This window comes from Candida margitis, assembly GCF_024628925.1.
Source record: "Candida margitis strain CBS 14175 chromosome Unknown scaffold43, whole genome shotgun sequence".
NCBI lineage: Eukaryota > Fungi > Ascomycota > Pichiomycetes > Serinales > Debaryomycetaceae > Lodderomyces > Lodderomyces margitis.
Genome location: NW_026261913.1, coordinates 2,186 through 19,817, shown reverse-complemented (window position 1 = coordinate 19,817; position 17,632 = coordinate 2,186). Strand labels below are relative to the sequence as shown.

The following is a 17,632-nucleotide window of genomic DNA, read 5'->3' as shown; positions in this document are numbered from 1 at the left end:
AGAATCAAATCGAAAAAAAAATCACTGTTCGGTGACTTATAAAACTATACACTTTGTAGTACGTTCACGTTTGCCTTTGCATCATCGATTGTCTGTCTCAACTTTTGAGGATAACTCTGGTATATTAGTTTGGTGTTGGTAGGAACACATTCAAGGTCTAAGATGCACTTTAAGCAGACTCTTCTCGACTCGGTAGCAATTTTCGCCCTGTGTTTTGTCCTTTTCATTCCTTTCATCTTACCATCGACGTGCTTGTTTACCGCCTTTTTCTGAAATTGCTCCTCCTCTAGTGAACGTAACCTCCTTGACTTCCGTCTTTTGGAATCGGACTCCTCTTCAGGTTCACAAGATCTCTTCTTTGCTTGAGAAATCAAAATGTCATACTCATCCATTACACATTTCGCTTTTGCAATAGCTTGTAATTGAATGGAGCTGGCAGATTCAGATAAAGTGCTTGCATCGGTAGAAGAAGTGTCCCTGACGACTTCTTCTTGTGGTGAAATTTCAGGAGTAGGAAGCTGTTGTTCGTACTCGGATCTCTCATGTTTAATTCCTTCGCAAATAGACTTGTCTTGATCTTCACCAGGTGCGCTATACAACTCGCAATACTGATAACCCAAATGTGTCTTGCACTTGAAGCATAAATCCTCTACCTCATCCTCAATCTCACCCTTTTGCTCCAAGTCAAACTGACGTTTCTTGTAAGCTTTGGGTCTGTACTCAATCTCCATGTTTTTGAGCTTCGCACTACGCAAGAGGATCTCTTGATCATTTAGAAACCTTTCAAGTACATCTATGCTCCTTTTTGCCAAGCTCAAATTTCCCCGCTTTGAATGATGGTTAAAGTCCTTTAAAATGTTCTCCACTAATTCGTAGTAATTGAATACATCCTCCTTCTTGATTGGCCTGTAATCATGTACTGACCGTTCTCCAAACTCCAACCAGTCGTCCATAGCAAAATTCACTGCCTCATTGAAATTGAATCCACTATTAAATCCAGCATGGTAAACCTTTGGGTATGTAATTACAAACTCTCTGGGGCCCTGGTCAGCATATACGCAGGGTATGCCATGTCGCACCAACTCGGCGGGATTTATTAAAGTCACCAACTGGTGCAATAAATCTGGCTGTTTTTTAAACAAGTCGGGAGCCGACTTTCTCATCAACATTTCAAACTGATCTGCGTGAGACGAGGGTATTCCGTACCACTTTTTGGTTGCTCCAAAGTGGCAATAGTTGGCAGATAAAGTGTAATGGTCTTCAACGTGCCAACAGAATGTCGAGAGTAGTGAACCGATATAAATCCAAGGTACAGTCATACCCGAGATTGATGTGTTGATGTAGTTTAGTAGCGACCCTTTGGCAAATGGCAATTTGGTGAGGTTGTAAGGATGGTTTATGTAAAAGCGGTTTTCGGCATTTGCCAAATCTATGCTGGGAGTGTTTGCCATAGGAAACCCACTTATTTCACCTGGCTTTAAGTTGTGTATATCGGCACCATATAACACTTCCAAGTCCGACTTTTCAACGTCAACAAAAGACCAGAACTTTTCCTCTAGTTCATCCAAGGTTGGCTTTTTACTCTCGTTGTAATCCTTTGCAAAATTCTCATCAAACTCCTGGCACATTTTGTAGAACTCAGGGATGCTGTACTTGATTTCAGGATGCTCCTCAAAACCATAGTCTCCGGTGCCAACGAGACACTTGTCGCAGTACCAGTTTGTTGCTGGAATTTGGCTCAATGGTGGATTTAAACACTTCATGTGAAACGCATGATCGCAATGATCACAAAGCAAGGTCTCCTGCGGGTTGTCATTATCACCACAGATTAAGCAGTTTTCTGATTCACTATCGGAATCGCTCTCGGGAAATTCAACAGATTTGTTGCACTTTAAAAAGCTGGCATAATATTTAATGGATGCGTTATATTCCATTTCGATGACTCGTGACTTTGGGTCAACTCCAAAAGTCTTGTTCACTTCCTGCCAAATTGACTTATCCAATGCTTGGAAGCCTCCCAACTTCTCCACAAGTACGTACAAATCATAATAGTAAATTTTATGGCCGTCAACTTTAAAACTGAGCTTCAATAACCGCTTTCTTCTCATATTCAAGAACCGGTTGATACTCTCTCTAAAGAACTTTCTCGATCTAGTTGTGATTCCCAAGTCACTAATGACTTGCTGCCTGACATGAAACTTGAAAGAAGGTGAAATTTGAAAACTGGGTTTCCAGTCCTCTGGTGGGACAATTTTCACAATACCATACTTTTTTCCCAATTCCGATATAGGACTACTGGATAGATATCCAATAGGGTCCATGAATTCTGCCTCAGTGGGGCGTAAAATTGGACACGGAGTCAACAAGTCTTTATCAAATTTTGACATTTGAAAGTAGTTAAAAGTTTGCAAAATGGGTATTAGTCAATTCCTGCCACCTGAGCGACGATGAATTTGCAGCAAAATAAGTAGCCTTGTTTAATAATATTGTGTGTTTGAAAACCCACCCTTTGTCAGTCTGATTTTGCAACGTCTTGTATTTCGGATATCTTTTTTTCTTCCTTTTCTTTTTTTTTCTCTTTTGCTTTCCTTTAATTTTCCCTTTTTCCTTTGCTTTTGAATGTTACAAAGAAAATTAAAACGTCGCCCTGTGTAGCACTGGTGTGTATGATGTCTTTGCAGTGTTTTTCTGATCGAAATGTCTTTACCAAAGGCTATAGGCATCTCCTTGACAGATATCGTTTTTGCTCTATTTAGTGTAATCATTTAGAATCGACTGATTCTTTTTCTGCAATTCTCTCCCACTTAGAATTCCCAAAAAGGAAGGATCAAACGAAAGATGAAATCAGTATATCAAAATAACTGGTTTTGTGTAATTTGTCAGCGGTGATTTCCAAATGTTGAAATTTTTCAAAATGTCGAGTAATACAGCCCCACCTGTTCTCTTGCAAGACCTCATAGTAAGTGAAGAGAGAAATAGCTATAGACACACCAAGATGAAGGATTATACAATTGTCGTTTTAGGATGCGGAGTGATGGGATCTGCAATCACTTCTGCAATTTTAAAGTCTAAATTTGAGCCATATCCAAAGAAGATGATTCTCTGCACTGCGGAGCCAGAAGCTTTATCTAAAGCATTTAAAGGTGAACCCATTATTGAATTGGCATCAGGTGTGGAGGAGAACCGCAAGGCAGTAAAACAAGCTGATGTCATCATTTTAGGCCTTAAACCATTCATGTACGAAGAAGTATACGAACAGGTGAAAGATTCGCTTACGGGTGATCAGCTTATCATTTCATTGATGGCAGGTGTTACCATGAAAGACTTGTCGATTTTCTCCAAACATGTGGCCAAGGTGATGACAAACACCCCAGCTAGATATGGTTGTGGAACAGCTGCGATCTCGTTTGCACCTGATGTGACCAAGGAGCAACAAGAGCTTGTAAGAAAATTAATTGAACCAATTGGCTTAACTGTTACGATTCCAGAAAAGAATATGGACATAGCTACTTCGTTGATTGGATCGGGTCCCGCTTTTTGTTTATTGATGATGGAATCAATGATTGATGGAGCAGTAAGAATGGGAATGCCATATGATGTTGCCAGGATCTCTGCAGCCAAGGTGATGGAAGGTACCGCAAAAATGTTAATTGAGACTGGTGAACATCCAGCTGCATTGAAGAGCAAAATTTGCACTCCTGGGGGAACAACGATCGGGGGTATATTGAAGATGGAGGATGGTGCATTAAGAAGCTCCATTGCAAGAGGAATTGAAGAAGCCGCAAATATCTCAGCCTCCTTTGCCAAAAAGTAGACATTGTGGGTAGTTTGGTTTCATAATCTATATACATTCAACTCGCATCCTATTTAAGATCTTTATTTTGGAACATGTATGCACCAGTCAAGGTTGCTAACTCCTCTTGCGTCAATCCAGTTTCTTTAGAGTCCAAGAAATTCTTCAACTTGGCGCCATGTTCTCTCACTTCCTTATCAGCCAAAAGCTTCATCATTTGAGAAATGGAGGGCTTTCCTGAAGACAAAAGCCCCTTTTTGCTCAATAGTTCCTTAAATTCGACCGTCAATTGCATTAATTCTGGGTTCTCTGACAATATCTTCTTTACCTTTGTGAATGCTTGTTCTTGCTGTTCAGCTGAAGGTGCCTTGTCGAAGAAGTACCTAGGAGTGGTATAAGTGAATGTTCTTCTATTGACATTGTTGACTATAGATACATATGGTCTGATTCTGATACCTGTTTTAAACATCCTTTCTGCGTTTTGGTATTCCTTTCATTCAACCTCAGATCTTCAAGGGCAATTTCAAAACTTCGATTTACCACTACTACAACGCGATATCCCATATTCTGTCACCTTTTGCACGACCTCCCTCTCGACGAGAAAGTGAAAAATTTCAACAACCAAAAAGAGAAGAAGCTCAGGAACAAAATTGACACGCACTAGATGTTGAACAAAAAAAAGAAGTCATTTGACATCAACTTCAACTGATTACACAACTCAATCCATCTCATCAATATGTCTCACGAAGGTCAAGAAGAATTGTTAGACTATTCTGACTCCGAAGAAATTGCCGTGCCAACCACCACCCAAGCAGGTGGTGATGGTGAAGCCACCAATGACAAAGAAGCTGATAAAAAAGGTTCTTATGTTGGTATTCATGCAACTGGTTTCAGAGACTTCTTATTGAAGCCAGAGTTGTTGAGAGCTATCGGAGATTGTGGTTTTGAACATCCATCAGAAGGTTCGTAACTATTTTATTACTATTTGAAGTGACCAATGTTTCTTTTTGATGGTGCTATGACAATGTCAGCTACTGCGGAGGAACAGAATTGAACACTCCGTCTTGAAGTGGAAAATTCAGGTTTTATTGTCAAATTTATCCCTTCCAATAAGCTACCCATGGTGAGAGTGATAGCTGGAAGATATAAGTCGAGTCTGAACGTTTCTCAAAGAGCTACTTATGTGACTAGTTTTAGCCCATCCCCAAGTAAGCAAGTCCTTCAATCAATTCCAAACAATTAACTAACATCAAATCAAGTTCAACAAGTTTGTATCCCTCAATCAATTTTGGGTACTGACGTTTTATGTCAAGCCAAATCGGGTTTGGGTAAGACCGCCGTTTTTGTTTTGTCCACCTTGCAGCAATTAGATCCTGTGCCTGGTGAAATCTCTACTTTGGTCATCTGTCACACCAGAGAATTGGCTTATCAAATTAAGAACGAATACGCCAGATTCTCCAAATATATGCCTGATGTTAAAACCGATGTCTTTTACGGTGGTACCCCAATTAAGAGAGATATTGAAAAATTGAAAAACAAAGATACTTGTCCACATATTGTTGTTGCTACTCCAGGTAGATTACATGCTTTAGTCCAAGACAAAGCTATCAGATTAAATAATGTCAAGTCATTTGTCATTGATGAGTGTGATAAAGTTTTAGAAGCAATCGATATGAGAAGAGACATTCAGGATATTTTCCGTGCCACCCCACATCAAAAGCAAGTTATGATGTTTTCGGCTACCTTATCTCAAGACATCCGTCCAGTTTGTAAGAAATTTATGCAAAATCCATTGGAGATTTATGTCGATGATGAGGCCAAGTTGACCTTGCACGGTTTGCAGCAATATTACATCAAATTGGAAGAAAAAGAAAAGAACAGAAAATTGTCTGACTTGTTGGATTCATTAGAGTTTAATCAAGTTATAATCTTTGTTAAGTCCACTCAAAGAGCAAATGAATTGAACAAGTTGTTGTGTGCTTGCAATTTCCCTTCCATTGCTGTCCACTCTGGTATTCCACAAGAAGAAAGAATTGAAAGATACAGATCATTTAAGGAGTTCAACAAGAGAATCTGTGTTTCGACCGATGTCTTTGGTAGGGGTATCGATATTGAGAGAATCAACTTGGCTATCAATTACGATTTGCCAAATGAAGCTGATCAATACTTGCACAGAGTTGGTAGAGCTGGTAGATTCGGTACCAAAGGTTTAGGTATTTCCTTTGTTTCGTCAAAAGAGGATGAAGAAGTTTTGGAAAAGATTCAAAGTAGATTTGACGTCAAGATCACAGAGTTCCCAGAAGAAGGTGTTGATCCATCAACATACATGAACACTTGATTTTTTGAATATGTACTATGTACGCTTTGTATTAAAGTTAAATGAAATGTAAAAGTTTTTATTGAGTAGCTCAAGATATAGTAGAAACTCTCATCCTATGGATCTACATGTTTGATCAATAAGCCGGTATACATCCCTCAAGTCCTGTTTCGGGATCAAGAACCACTCCACATGCACGTTGTAATTATTCTGCAATGGAACCTTCTCTTTATTCTTGTTTCTCGTTAAAGCCTCATCTGATATGCATCCACTGCAATAAACATCACCTTTACCATACTTTTTCCGCATTTGTTGATGAATCATACTTTCAACAGTATTGACATTTTCTTCACAATAAAATCCATCCTTTTTGAACCGACTCAACCTCATCTCGGTGTCGCCGTCATCATCTATACTCAAGCATAAAAACTTTTGCCACCAATGTAAACGAGACTTAATCAAGTGCTCATTTTGTGGACCTAAATTGACAAGTTCGTGTTTGCACTTGTTTTCCCACTGTTTGATACGAACATTTGGTAATTGAGTAGTCATTCCGATTTTAACCAAGATATACGGTGAGCTTCGACTTTTAAAGTTAATCCATTTGTCTCGATTGCGTGTTGACGTGTTGGGGATGTTTTTGACTTTAAAGGTCCAGCCCTTGGGAGGCTGAAGGAAACTCTGCATCGTGTAGATGTAAATATATCCTCTTCCTCGTGACTTGTCAGAGATGGGTTTGTAATCGGTAAATGTGTCGAAATTGTAACCTCTTGGATGTGGTAATTGTCTTGGGTTGCCAAAGTGCATGCGGGACATGTTGGCTTCGGCATGTCGCGAGGCTGATAATGACTGTGCATCCATTTTTGATTCAAAGCTTTGAAATTGGCCAGGGATGGTAGGCTGTTCCTGTGGCGTATGTTGCCCATTCATTCTCTCACATTGTCTATATTGATCATGGTACTTCGACTTTTTACTATTTGGATTCGGAAGCTTTCGATGATCATCATGCCTTGATAAAGTACTGGCTTGAGATACGTGGTAGGAACAAAAACCGTGTTCAATCCTAACAGTCCGTCTACAGCGCTCCCCTTTCTGTGTGATACCACTGCACTGATAAACCTGCTTCATATGAAGTGCAATTGAAGTTTAAAAGGTGCTGTTGGTGGCAAAACATTGTGTACAATTGTGTTTTCTTTGCATCTTGTCCTGTTGTGTTTACATTTGATCCGTTAAAAATTCCTAATTAAGACAACTCGTAAACTCATTACACAGAACCAAAGAAAGACGAAGGTAAGTAATAGCATTTACGCTTTTCATCTCTTGCGGGTACATAACTTACATAGACCCTATTATTTGAAGAAATTTCTACTGACTCCTAGGCATGTTATCTGAATAGTGGTCAATGCAGTAATAAAATTGTCAAACAATTTGTTGCAAACTTGATGCAAATATCGAAACTTTGATGAAGTCATTGCATCGAAATATACTGATATCTCGTGCACACTCTCAGTATATAATCTGCAATCTCAATGGTTGCACTCTAGAACTCAGTCGATTCATTGCCGGTAAAGGCAAAAATTTTTCTAAGTTTATACGGCTTGTGTGTGAGCTGTTTTATTATTATTTGGCGGTTAAAAACTGTCACGTGCGATGAGACCAATTTACCGAAATGTTTCCAGGTTTGTGTAATTTTGGATTTGCGATTAATCCACAGTTTATATATCAACCCATTTCATGGAAAATTATATATGGAACCATGATCCACATCCATTGAAATAAAACAGCTCATTCTATTTTTTTATCACACATTTCTTCAACAATACTGTCTACATACAATGCCATCCCATTTCGATACACTTCAATTGCACGCTGGTCAACCAGTCGAAGCTCCACATAAAGCCAGAGCCCCACCAATCTATGCCACTAGTTCATATGTTTTCAACGACTCCAAACATGGTGCTCAATTGTTTGGTTTGGAAACCCCTGGATATATATACTCTAGGATTATGAATCCAACCAACGACGTATTTGAACAAAGAATTGCTGCCCTTGAAGGGGGTATCGGTGCATTGGCCACATCGTCCGGTCAAGCTGCTCAGTTATTGGCCATTGCTGGTTTAGCACATTCTGGTGACAACATTATTAGTACATCATACTTATACGGAGGTACTTATAACCAATTCAAAGTTGCCTTCAAGAGATTTGGAATCGAGACTAGGTTTGTCAATGGTGATAGCGTTGACGAATTTGCCAAATTGATTGACGACAAGACCAAGGCAATTTACTTGGAAAGTATTGGAAACCCAAAGTACAACGTTCCTGACTTTGAAAAGATTGTTAAATTAGCTCATGACCATGGAATTCCTGTTGTTGTTGACAATACCTTTGGTGCAGGTGGATTCTTGGTTAATCCTATTGCACATGGTGCTGATATTGTTGTTCATTCAGCTACCAAATGGATTGGTGGACATGGTACCACCATTGCCGGTGTCGTTGTTGACTCTGGTAAATTTCCATGGACAAAGTATCCTGAAAAGTATCCACAGTTTTCTAAACCTTCTGAAGGTTACCATGGGTTGATCTTGAACGATGCATTAAAAGAGAGTGCATATATTGGACATTTAAGAATTGAGTTGTTGCGTGATTTAGGCCCAGCTTTGAATCCATTCGGATCCTTTTTGCTTTTGCAAGGTTTGGAAACTTTGAGTTTGAGAGTGGAAAGACAAAGTGAGAATGCATTAAAGTTGGCCCAATGGTTGGAGCTGAACCCGCATGTTGACTCCGTTTCCTACGTTGGTTTGCCATCACACGAGTCTCACGAATTGGCCAAGAAATACTTTAACAACAATGCCAAGTTCTTTGGTGGTGCCTTGTCTTTCACAGTCAAGGATATAGAATCCACTTCTTCTGATCCATTTGACGAAGCCTCACCCAAGGTTGTTGACAATTTGAAAATTGCTTCAAACTTGGCAAACGTGGGTGATTCCAAGACTTTGGTTATAGCACCATATTTTACTACTCATCAACAATTGGATGAGGAAGAAAAGAAGGCATCTGGTGTATCTAAAGGATTAATCAGAGTATCAGTCGGTACTGAGTTTATAGACGATATCATAAACGATTTCGACCAAGCTTTTAAGAAGGTGTACGGAAACTAGATATAGGCTATAGCCAAATATATGACACATAATATCTAACGCTATCTCTTTTTATAGCCACATTGGAACAAGAGAGTCGCATAACAAGATGCAAGAAGAATATTCAAACTAACCCATTTATCAGTTTGGAAGGAAACTTTACCTATTTCGTACTGAGTTATCAATTGATCGATGTGGTCCCAGGTGAAATACGTCAATAAATATATTAGGTTCAAGCAAACACCACAGGCGGTCAATGTACCCAAACGTATTCGATAAAGTAAACTCGACAGTACTCCCACAAAGACAAACAAGATCACATCCAACACACCAATGACAAACAAGAAAGTAGGCAAACATATCCCGACAATAGCAAGCCATTTGACTAGTTTTCCATAAGCATTGTACAACTGTAACACACATGGAAATGTTGTGGTTGCACGATAGGAACAAGCCTGATTAATGCCGTTGTAATACAATTGGACAAACTGATTTTCAATAATTTGATCATTGCTTGCTGTTATGCTACGCAACTGGAAGCCAACATCTCGCAAAAGGCATACAATCAAGTTCAATCCATCAGTATAATAACAGCCCACTTTCTTTCCCATTTGATCTTTACGACAGTACCCAAATGTATTCAACAGGTAGGTGTTTCCATTGTACAAGGTGTCCATTTGTTGTAGTATTGAATCATTTGTTGTTTGATTCACAAACGAGCTTAAATCGTTGGACAAGTACGTGGCAAACTTGATTGATTGTTGAATCAACTCCAATGTGTTTTTAGCAAACTCTGAATGGGCTTCAATTTTGACTTCGATAGTTTTGGGCCCTTGTGGAACTAAGGGCGTGCATGTCATAAGTGATAGGAATGTAACGAATGCAAAAAAACCAAGGCAAAAGATTTCACCTAAAAGCCATAGAAGCCTCAGTGATTGTTCCCGTCTGTGATGCGTAAAATCTGATTTATTCTGGTAGTCGGCTTCGTGCATTGTTTGGTTATGCTAAAGGGGAAGAAGCGTTTCTGGTTGCAAAAGAAAAAAAATAAAATCAAAGTAAGAAAATAAAGTCAACATTAGACCGTATTAAAAAATCTATAAAAACTGTAACTGCTTGCGTGTACAATCTACTAGGAAGCCTTGGCCAATGCAAAGCACCTCTCCACACTTTGTTCATTATTTCCCCACCAGTTGGGCATGGTTATCGTTTTGCCTGACGAGAATATGATGAAAATCAACAATATGGCCAAGTTGTAACCAGTGTCAATAGCCGCAGCCAACAAGTAATTATACTTCTTCCACAAGTCATGCTTGTACCTGTACGCATAAAACATGGTTATGGTACCACCAACAAATTGAGAGAAGGGGCCCGTTGATATGTTACCGTAGAATGTCGACAATGTCGAAAAAAACACTGTGGTATTCCACAAGTTGAACTTTAGCTTTGATTTTGGAAACAACCTGTAAAGACCATATATGGCCACTGGTGCCAATGCACCTACTAAAAAGCCATAAGGCAACACTTGATAGTTTTTGAATAACCTCGTGGGTCCAAGAACAACGTATTGGATCGCATTTGTGTTGTAAGATACAATTTCTTGACCTGTCCATTGATGAAGCGTATCAACCTTTGTCCCATTAAGAAAGTCCATTTTTGACGACAAGACCCAGCGCAAAGCGGCATAGTTTATAGGAACACCAATCAATTCACCAAAAATTTGCGAAAAAAACACTGCTTTTGGTGGTAGATGCATATAGTGACCAATTTTTTGATCTTGTAATATGTATTGTGCTCTGTACCACGCATCACCGGCAATGGCACCGTAGACTGTTGCTCCTGCTGGATGTCTCAGGGCCTTACTTTGGATCATGTACCCATATAACAATTCATTAAATGTACCAATGGCAAGTTGGAAATTGGATAATGCGTATAACCACGCAAGGGGCGTAACAATAACCATTCCAAATGCCAACCCAACAATCATGCACCACCAGGGCATAAACAAACTATCAGTGGCGAGAATCACCAACAAAGTGATAAAGGATGCAACGAATAAAATCATGTACCAGTACAACGGCACTTCCTTATATGCACTTTGAAGTTTATTCAAACGATCAGTGTATTGCAAACTCAATGAGCCTTTTTCTTTTCTTGATGCAACCAACTTTTTGAACGAAACTGATAAGCTCTTGTAACCAAATACTACAACCCATGTGAATCCAGAAACGTATGCTGCATAGTCGAAAAACATATTCCAGGCTCTTTGAGCACCCAAATGAACATGTCCCAACTCTTCGTACCTTGTCTCATTCAATTGCAAGTCGGAAGTTAACAATTCGGTGGTTGGGTATTTGGTACCATTAGCCAAAAAAAGACTGTTTGACATCAAGCCAAATTTATAATTCGACAAACTACCCCATTTAACCAGAGGAATCAAGATCCAGGCACTGAGAATAAATGCAATAAACTGGATAACTTGGACCCAATAAGGATACAACATAATTGATGAGGTGATGTTGGACCAGTCCAACGTAATATTCATAAACCCCATACCACCTAAACCGGAGCCAATAAAATTTGCCGTGTAATTCTCTGGCGCGACCCAGCACAAGAAAGCCAAGGAGGAAGTCATTGGCCAAACATATTCAGGGAAGAAATGCCAAATGCAAACACCAATCAACACAAAGAAAAACACCCTCATTTGTTTTGAGCCTTGCTTTGAATCCGTATCAGACTTGTTCTGTGTTTGGAACAAAGTTGTTTGCACCAAAGCTTGTGGCCAGATGAATTGGGGATCATAAAGCAAGAAATTTCTGGCAATAGCAGCATAGGAATAACCCACAAACACAATGGTCCACATAAAGAAAATTGCCACTGCCGCATTAACTGTTTCGCCGTAGTATATTTCGGCCAACGATAATGCATTAAGCCCTTGTGATCCAGTAGCTCCCGAGCTTGCAGTTATTGTGATCATGGCCGTTTCCTTAATCGACCATGGTCCTGGGTTTAAACTAAATTTGAACCGACCAAAACCAACTTTTTTATCAGGTAACACCTTTGCTAACCATTTTCCGACCCAATGACAGGCAATCTGGACAAAGAAGATAGAATAGGCGGCTGACGTGGTACGGAAAGTGTTCATTGTGTCTATGAATGCACCAGGCACAATGAATATAATTGATAATAGGAAATATCTGAAAGTCAATACCGGTATAGTTGGGTCATCTTCTAAGGGCACAATCTCGCGGACAACTTTGGGCAATTCAGCAACATCTGGTTCCAATAATGATTCTTTACTAGTTGCTGGCTCGATATCAACATCAAAGTCAATATCACTCGATGTTTTTTTCACTTGGTCGTACGAGTGATCATCTACTTCATTCACCTTTTGTGTGATTTCAACAAGACCCAGATCTTTAGCCATGATGTAAAATCACTTAGAAGTGTATTGTTCTTGGCAATAATGGGAATATTAAAGTTCTATTATTTTCTAAGCGTACATGGGTTCCATTTTATACCATTGGTGAAACGAATGAAAAATGGGTTACTCCGAGTCGTAAATGAAACTGTAATGTAACACAACAATAAACCCCTGAACTTAAAATGCCGTGTTAAAGATTGACCACCGTTCATCATCTCACGTGCACCCGCCCCCTTGCTTGAAACAATGTCTTGTACCCAATGACTGTCCATTTTGAGCCATCTAAGAAAAGAGAATTACAATTTTGACATTGTGTCAAAATTACTAAAAAAAAACATATAACAAAAAAAAAAGAAATTTCACAAATAAATATACGGCAAAAGCGAACAATACCGCCACAATCGTTCAACACTTACTTTCATTGTTTTAAATATTTAATCTCCTAAAGCAACTCATTTTGATTTCTAATCAATCAATGCTCAAGCGCCACAGTTTTAAAAATAACTGTCCATGATCAGCACACAACTGCTTTATATCCCGTTATTTTGCGTCTATTGCCGTTGTAGACAATATGCCACATCCATATTGGCTCGTATCGGGATACCGATGACTTCGATGCGCATTGACTAGACTATCAATAAAATAGATACACCTGTAAGCTTCCACAGCGACAAGGAGCACCTTCCACACATGAAGTATATTCTTTTTCCTTCAATTAGCATTAAATTAAACTTCTAAATTTTTTATTTTTCACGTTGCTCTAAATACTGTTGATCAATTTACAAACCACCTCGGCAACACATAAACGACAAGGACGCCGAAATATCCAAATGCCAAACCCGACAATTTCTCAACAATAGAATGGAAATAAACATTAGTCATTAGCAACATAAACCACCACAATGCAACCAATCCAATCAACACAACTTGAGCTAATCCTCGCAAAAACTGATTCCTATTGACTAGCAAAGATCTTGGTTCAATTATATTTTGTTTCAACTGGCGCACAAAAGCGCTTAATTCGTCCCAATTGAACCAAGCAGCAGTTTCGAAATATAAATAAATCGACGAATGAATCATTAAAAATACATGTCCACTGGGATCGTACCCTCCCATCCACGATCCTTTGAATTTGCGACAATGGTACGAAGACACATGATTGCTTTTCCACACCAACGTCTCTAAATCTTGGATAAAATGTTGGCCTAATTGGTGGTTGGCTATAGTTGGAGGTGGTGTTGTTTGAGCAGTTGCTGGGTTGGGTTCAAGAGTACAAACACCTCCGGTAAGGACAAAGATCTTGTCCATTATCGGTAATCCAAAACACCATTGAGTAAACAAGATCCACCAGAATGTAACTAATACATACCTCACCACTGCTTTAAATAAGAATTCGACTCTCTTTTCTCGTTGGGTGTTGGAGCTATTACTTCTGGCCAATAATTTGGGAATGATAATGACGGCATAAAATACAATAAGAACAAAAGTGGTCCATCCCCATCCGCGTTTGACAAACACTGTATTGAAAAAGTTATGTTTATTGTTGTAATAGTTGTACACTTCTTCCTGGGGTGATGAATAATGGATCAATCGCGATAGTAAGAAGTTGAATATGAATGACGATAGGAAAAGAAACTCATTCAAAGTAATGTGGAATTTCGTTTGGAGTATGTGACGTAGGTCATTGATTTTTGAAGAGATCTGTTGTTCATGCTTGTCGTATATTGACAGCTCCTGTGTCGGTGATGTAGATGGTGACATGTTTGAAGTAAAAGACCTCTTTTTTGGTCAGAGATATCTGGTGAAATTATTTTCTTTTGATTGCCACGCACAACGAATCGTTTCGCCACTACCTGAGGTGGGTAGCGCATATCCTGTCAAATGGGGTAGGCATATAGTAACTGCAAAAAGGAAAGGAAAAGAAAAGAATCTACGTCACACATTTTGTTCCAACTCATAATTCATAAACTCTCTTCATTCATTCTAATAATTAAAAAAAATCAAAGCTATATAAACACATCTACACGTCAACTTTACTAGCAGCAAACTTTATAATAGGACCCATGAACTTACTCTTTGGATAAATAGATCCCATCAATGGCACAACACTACATCCAATAGCCACCTTGGCATCTTCCGTAGTAGGGCCAAAATCAATAAACGATACTTTTTCCCTCAATCCAATCTTGATCACTTCTTGCATCATGACAAAATACGCCTTGTATTTTTTGCTAATTTCATGATTCAAACCCTGGATATCCGACGTCATTGTCTCACCCAATCGGAAAATGACACACGAGGCAATGATTTCATCGTCAACTTTAAGGAAAAGCAAGGAACGGTAGTGGTTCTCATTGGAATAATTACCCAAGTTGTAAATAAACTCCCAATCGGGGTGAAGCAATTGTGATGATTGTCCATTCAGTTGACGACTATTGGCAATATGATCATTCATGACAATAATCTCTTGACAGTTTTCGAAATTAAATGTGTTGGATTCAATAACTTGTCCCTTGGCTTGTTTGAATGCATTTTCTTGGTTTCTGTACTTGATGGCTTTGAAAAATTCAGTGCTGCTTTGGTTAGCAAATGGTCGTAAATCGATAATATGACTATTGGGTAAATTGATTTTGACCCATCCCGAATAATCAACCCCTGCTTCAAATGTAGCATCTTTGTAAACTGGATCCAACAACACCGTACACTTTTCATTCGTCTTGTTCCACTCCGATATAGCATAAAGCACACTAGCACTTCTAGCGATTGGCTTCTTTGTTGCTGAGCAATAAAATGTCGATCTCTTGAATGGCCAGTGGAATCCTAATAAACCAAACTTGATACACAAAATGGGGAATTTCGCGTTTTTACCAAACATCTTGTTCATCTTTTTACCAATCCAGCCAGGAATACGTTCACTCAAGTCAAACTCTTCCACTACAGTCAACAAAACAAGGGCTTGAGTATTCATCAACTCTTGATAAAACTTTTCCGTATTATTCTCCAACGCTTGTAATTCCAATGCCGCTTTATCTTTTTTGTTCTTTTTAGCCAATTTTTTCAATTGGTTTTTACTCAATGGTTTAAACTGCTCTTCCAAGTCGTGGATAGAATCATCACTGCGTAAGGAAGGTGCATTCAGGAACAATACTGATTCCTTGTCTAGTTCGTCAAATGCTCGATACATTTTCCTCTTCTCGTCTTTATCATGATAATCATGGTTCACTTTGGTGGTGTCAGAGTCATTTGAGTCTTCAGATGTGCCATTATTTTTCTCTTTATTTTTTCCATTCTGCGTTGACTGTTGTTGTGAGAATGGATGTTGTTGCTGTTGCTGCTGTTGTTGTTGTTGTTGTTGTTGTTCTTGTGTTATTTTTTCACTCTTGTTAAACACCCGCAAGACTTTACATTTCATACCTGGCAAATCGGCATGAACATAGTTTTCCATTAGCGAAATCACATAATCACCGGAAATACCTGAATTGTACTTTTTGTTCAAATCAATCAATTTGCTCCATCCGTGCTTCTGATGAGGGGACAACCCACACAAGTCATACTCTTCGACTTCGTAATGAGTAGTCATTGTTCTCAACCGAAAGTACCTGGTACACAAAAACTCCAAAATCATGATTCCTAAACCACAGCCAAATAAAATTGGTACACTTACTGGGACTTCATTCAAGTCTTCCAACGGCTTGTAATCAAACTTGACACTGGCGATAGCCGTGCATGCAATGTACAATAATCCAAGGAAACAGATCAACAAGTCATAGGCAAAAATCAATCGTCCAATCAAAGGACTCAATCTATTCTTGTCATTAACCAACAAGGTGATCGTTTCACCCATTATGCTCTGACCAATGGTGAATGCACTACTGAGTATAAACAAGTTGTGCATTCTCTTTGCAAAACGATCATAAGAAATATTGATTAAATCGATATTGATCTGGATGATGGAAATACTAACCAATATTTGGATAAAGTTGATTGAGGCAAATAACAAGTAGACTGATGATATGTTGGTGGACCACCAGATACCCAACAAGGCACAGTTGAACAATAAACTAAACAAGCTGATGATCAAATAGGCAATTCTCTGAGCACTTGTCAAGTGTAAGCTTTGAACAGTCTCCTTGCCAAGGTCCAATGGATTAGAAATTTTACCCAGGGACAATCTCACCACATTCAAAATGCACATAACAAGAAGGAAAAGCCAAACGGCTTTTTTCAATACCTTGTCAATAAACCAGTACAAACTCTTGGACCAGTGGCGATTGACTTTGACTATATTGGGATGTCGCTCATAAATGACAATGAGAAAGATGAATGCGTCGCAACATAAACATGAAATGGGAATAAAGTTGGCAAGGTGGTAGCCTTTTGTGAGTTTGGTGTATAGTATGATGTCGGCCAAGTTGAATATAAAGGAATAAAGTACAATAGCAAGAGGGTGAACTATCCACCGTAGTTTTGGTTTTGGAAGTCTCTTGGCACTTAGCCTGTTGCTGTTTTGGTTGTTGCCGTTGTTATTGTTGTTGCTGTTGTTGTTATTATTGTTGTTATTATTGTTGATGTTATTGTTGATGTTATTGTTATTGTTGTTGTTGTTACTGTTTCCAGTCTTTGTTGCCGTATCCTGATCATCAGCTGTCTGTGGTAGTTTTATCTTTCTTTCAAACATTGTGTGTATCTCTATATGTGGCTGGTAGCTGTCAAATCGTTACGGCTGAAGCAAAAAAACGTAATAAATCTAATAGATACAAAAACGGTGTTGTTGTTGAGATTTTTGGATGTGGATCAGTTGTATGTTTCTTGTTTTGGTCTATGGGTCGTAATAGGAGCAGTAATTGGTATGTATGCTTATAGTATCATCAACGTGTGTGTTTTCTTGGTCAAAGTGATAGTTGCTGTTTTCTGACTGATTTTGTATATTATGTATATTATGTATATATTGTCTCTAAGTCTCT

At 38.8% G+C, this 17,632-nt stretch overlaps 10 protein-coding genes across 10 annotated transcripts; 3 read left to right on the top strand and 7 right to left on the bottom strand. All coding sequences in view use genetic code 12, as the record gives it.

The window, feature by feature from the left end:
- Positions 1-44: 44 nt before the first annotated feature.
- CANMA_005125 (histone demethylase) lies at positions 45-2,387 on the bottom strand (the record flags this gene model as incomplete). The annotated part of the gene is made up of 1 exon (XM_051817474.1): positions 45-2,387. One exon carries the CDS (start codon positions 2,385-2,387, stop codon positions 45-47), a length of 2,343 nt encoding a protein of 780 aa, XP_051669257.1.
- Positions 2,388-2,995: 608 nt separating this feature from the next.
- On the top strand, positions 2,996-3,814 carry PRO3 (pyrroline-5-carboxylate reductase; the record flags this gene model as incomplete). Its single annotated transcript, XM_051817473.1, has 1 exon — positions 2,996-3,814. One exon carries the CDS (start codon positions 2,996-2,998, stop codon positions 3,812-3,814), a length of 819 nt encoding a protein of 272 aa, XP_051669256.1.
- A 49-nt stretch (positions 3,815-3,863) lies between these two features.
- On the bottom strand, positions 3,864-4,262 carry CANMA_005123 (uncharacterized protein; the record flags this gene model as incomplete). The annotated part of the gene is made up of 1 exon (XM_051817472.1): positions 3,864-4,262. One exon carries the CDS (start codon positions 4,260-4,262, stop codon positions 3,864-3,866), a length of 399 nt encoding a protein of 132 aa, XP_051669255.1.
- A 267-nt stretch (positions 4,263-4,529) lies between these two features.
- On the top strand, positions 4,530-6,131 carry SUB2 (ATP-dependent RNA helicase; the record flags this gene model as incomplete). Its single annotated transcript, XM_051817471.1, has 2 exons — positions 4,530-4,755; positions 5,053-6,131. 2 exons carry the CDS (start codon positions 4,530-4,532, stop codon positions 6,129-6,131), a joined length of 1,305 nt encoding a protein of 434 aa, XP_051669254.1.
- Positions 6,132-6,221: 90 nt separating this feature from the next.
- CANMA_005121 (uncharacterized protein) lies at positions 6,222-7,238 on the bottom strand (the record flags this gene model as incomplete). The annotated part of the gene is made up of 1 exon (XM_051817469.1): positions 6,222-7,238. The coding sequence occupies one exon, from the start codon at positions 7,236-7,238 to the stop codon at positions 6,222-6,224; it is 1,017 nt and encodes a 338-aa protein (XP_051669253.1).
- Positions 7,239-7,945: 707 nt separating this feature from the next.
- MET15 (bifunctional cysteine synthase/O-acetylhomoserine aminocarboxypropyltransferase) lies at positions 7,946-9,268 on the top strand (the record flags this gene model as incomplete). The annotated part of the gene is made up of 1 exon (XM_051817468.1): positions 7,946-9,268. One exon carries the CDS (start codon positions 7,946-7,948, stop codon positions 9,266-9,268), a length of 1,323 nt encoding a protein of 440 aa, XP_051669252.1.
- Positions 9,269-9,309: 41 nt separating this feature from the next.
- Positions 9,310-10,107, bottom strand: CANMA_005119 (uncharacterized protein; the record flags this gene model as incomplete). The annotated part of the gene is made up of 1 exon (XM_051817467.1): positions 9,310-10,107. The coding sequence occupies one exon, from the start codon at positions 10,105-10,107 to the stop codon at positions 9,310-9,312; it is 798 nt and encodes a 265-aa protein (XP_051669251.1).
- A 269-nt stretch (positions 10,108-10,376) lies between these two features.
- Positions 10,377-12,671, bottom strand: OPT7 (Opt7p; the record flags this gene model as incomplete). Its single annotated transcript, XM_051817466.1, has 1 exon — positions 10,377-12,671. One exon carries the CDS (start codon positions 12,669-12,671, stop codon positions 10,377-10,379), a length of 2,295 nt encoding a protein of 764 aa, XP_051669250.1.
- Positions 12,672-13,442: 771 nt separating this feature from the next.
- On the bottom strand, positions 13,443-14,429 carry CANMA_005117 (uncharacterized protein; the record flags this gene model as incomplete). Its single annotated transcript, XM_051817465.1, has 1 exon — positions 13,443-14,429. One exon carries the CDS (start codon positions 14,427-14,429, stop codon positions 13,443-13,445), a length of 987 nt encoding a protein of 328 aa, XP_051669249.1.
- Positions 14,430-14,688: 259 nt separating this feature from the next.
- Positions 14,689-17,346, bottom strand: CANMA_005116 (uncharacterized protein; the record flags this gene model as incomplete). Its single annotated transcript, XM_051817464.1, has 1 exon — positions 14,689-17,346. The coding sequence occupies one exon, from the start codon at positions 17,344-17,346 to the stop codon at positions 14,689-14,691; it is 2,658 nt and encodes an 885-aa protein (XP_051669248.1).
- Positions 17,347-17,632: the final 286 nt, after the last annotated feature.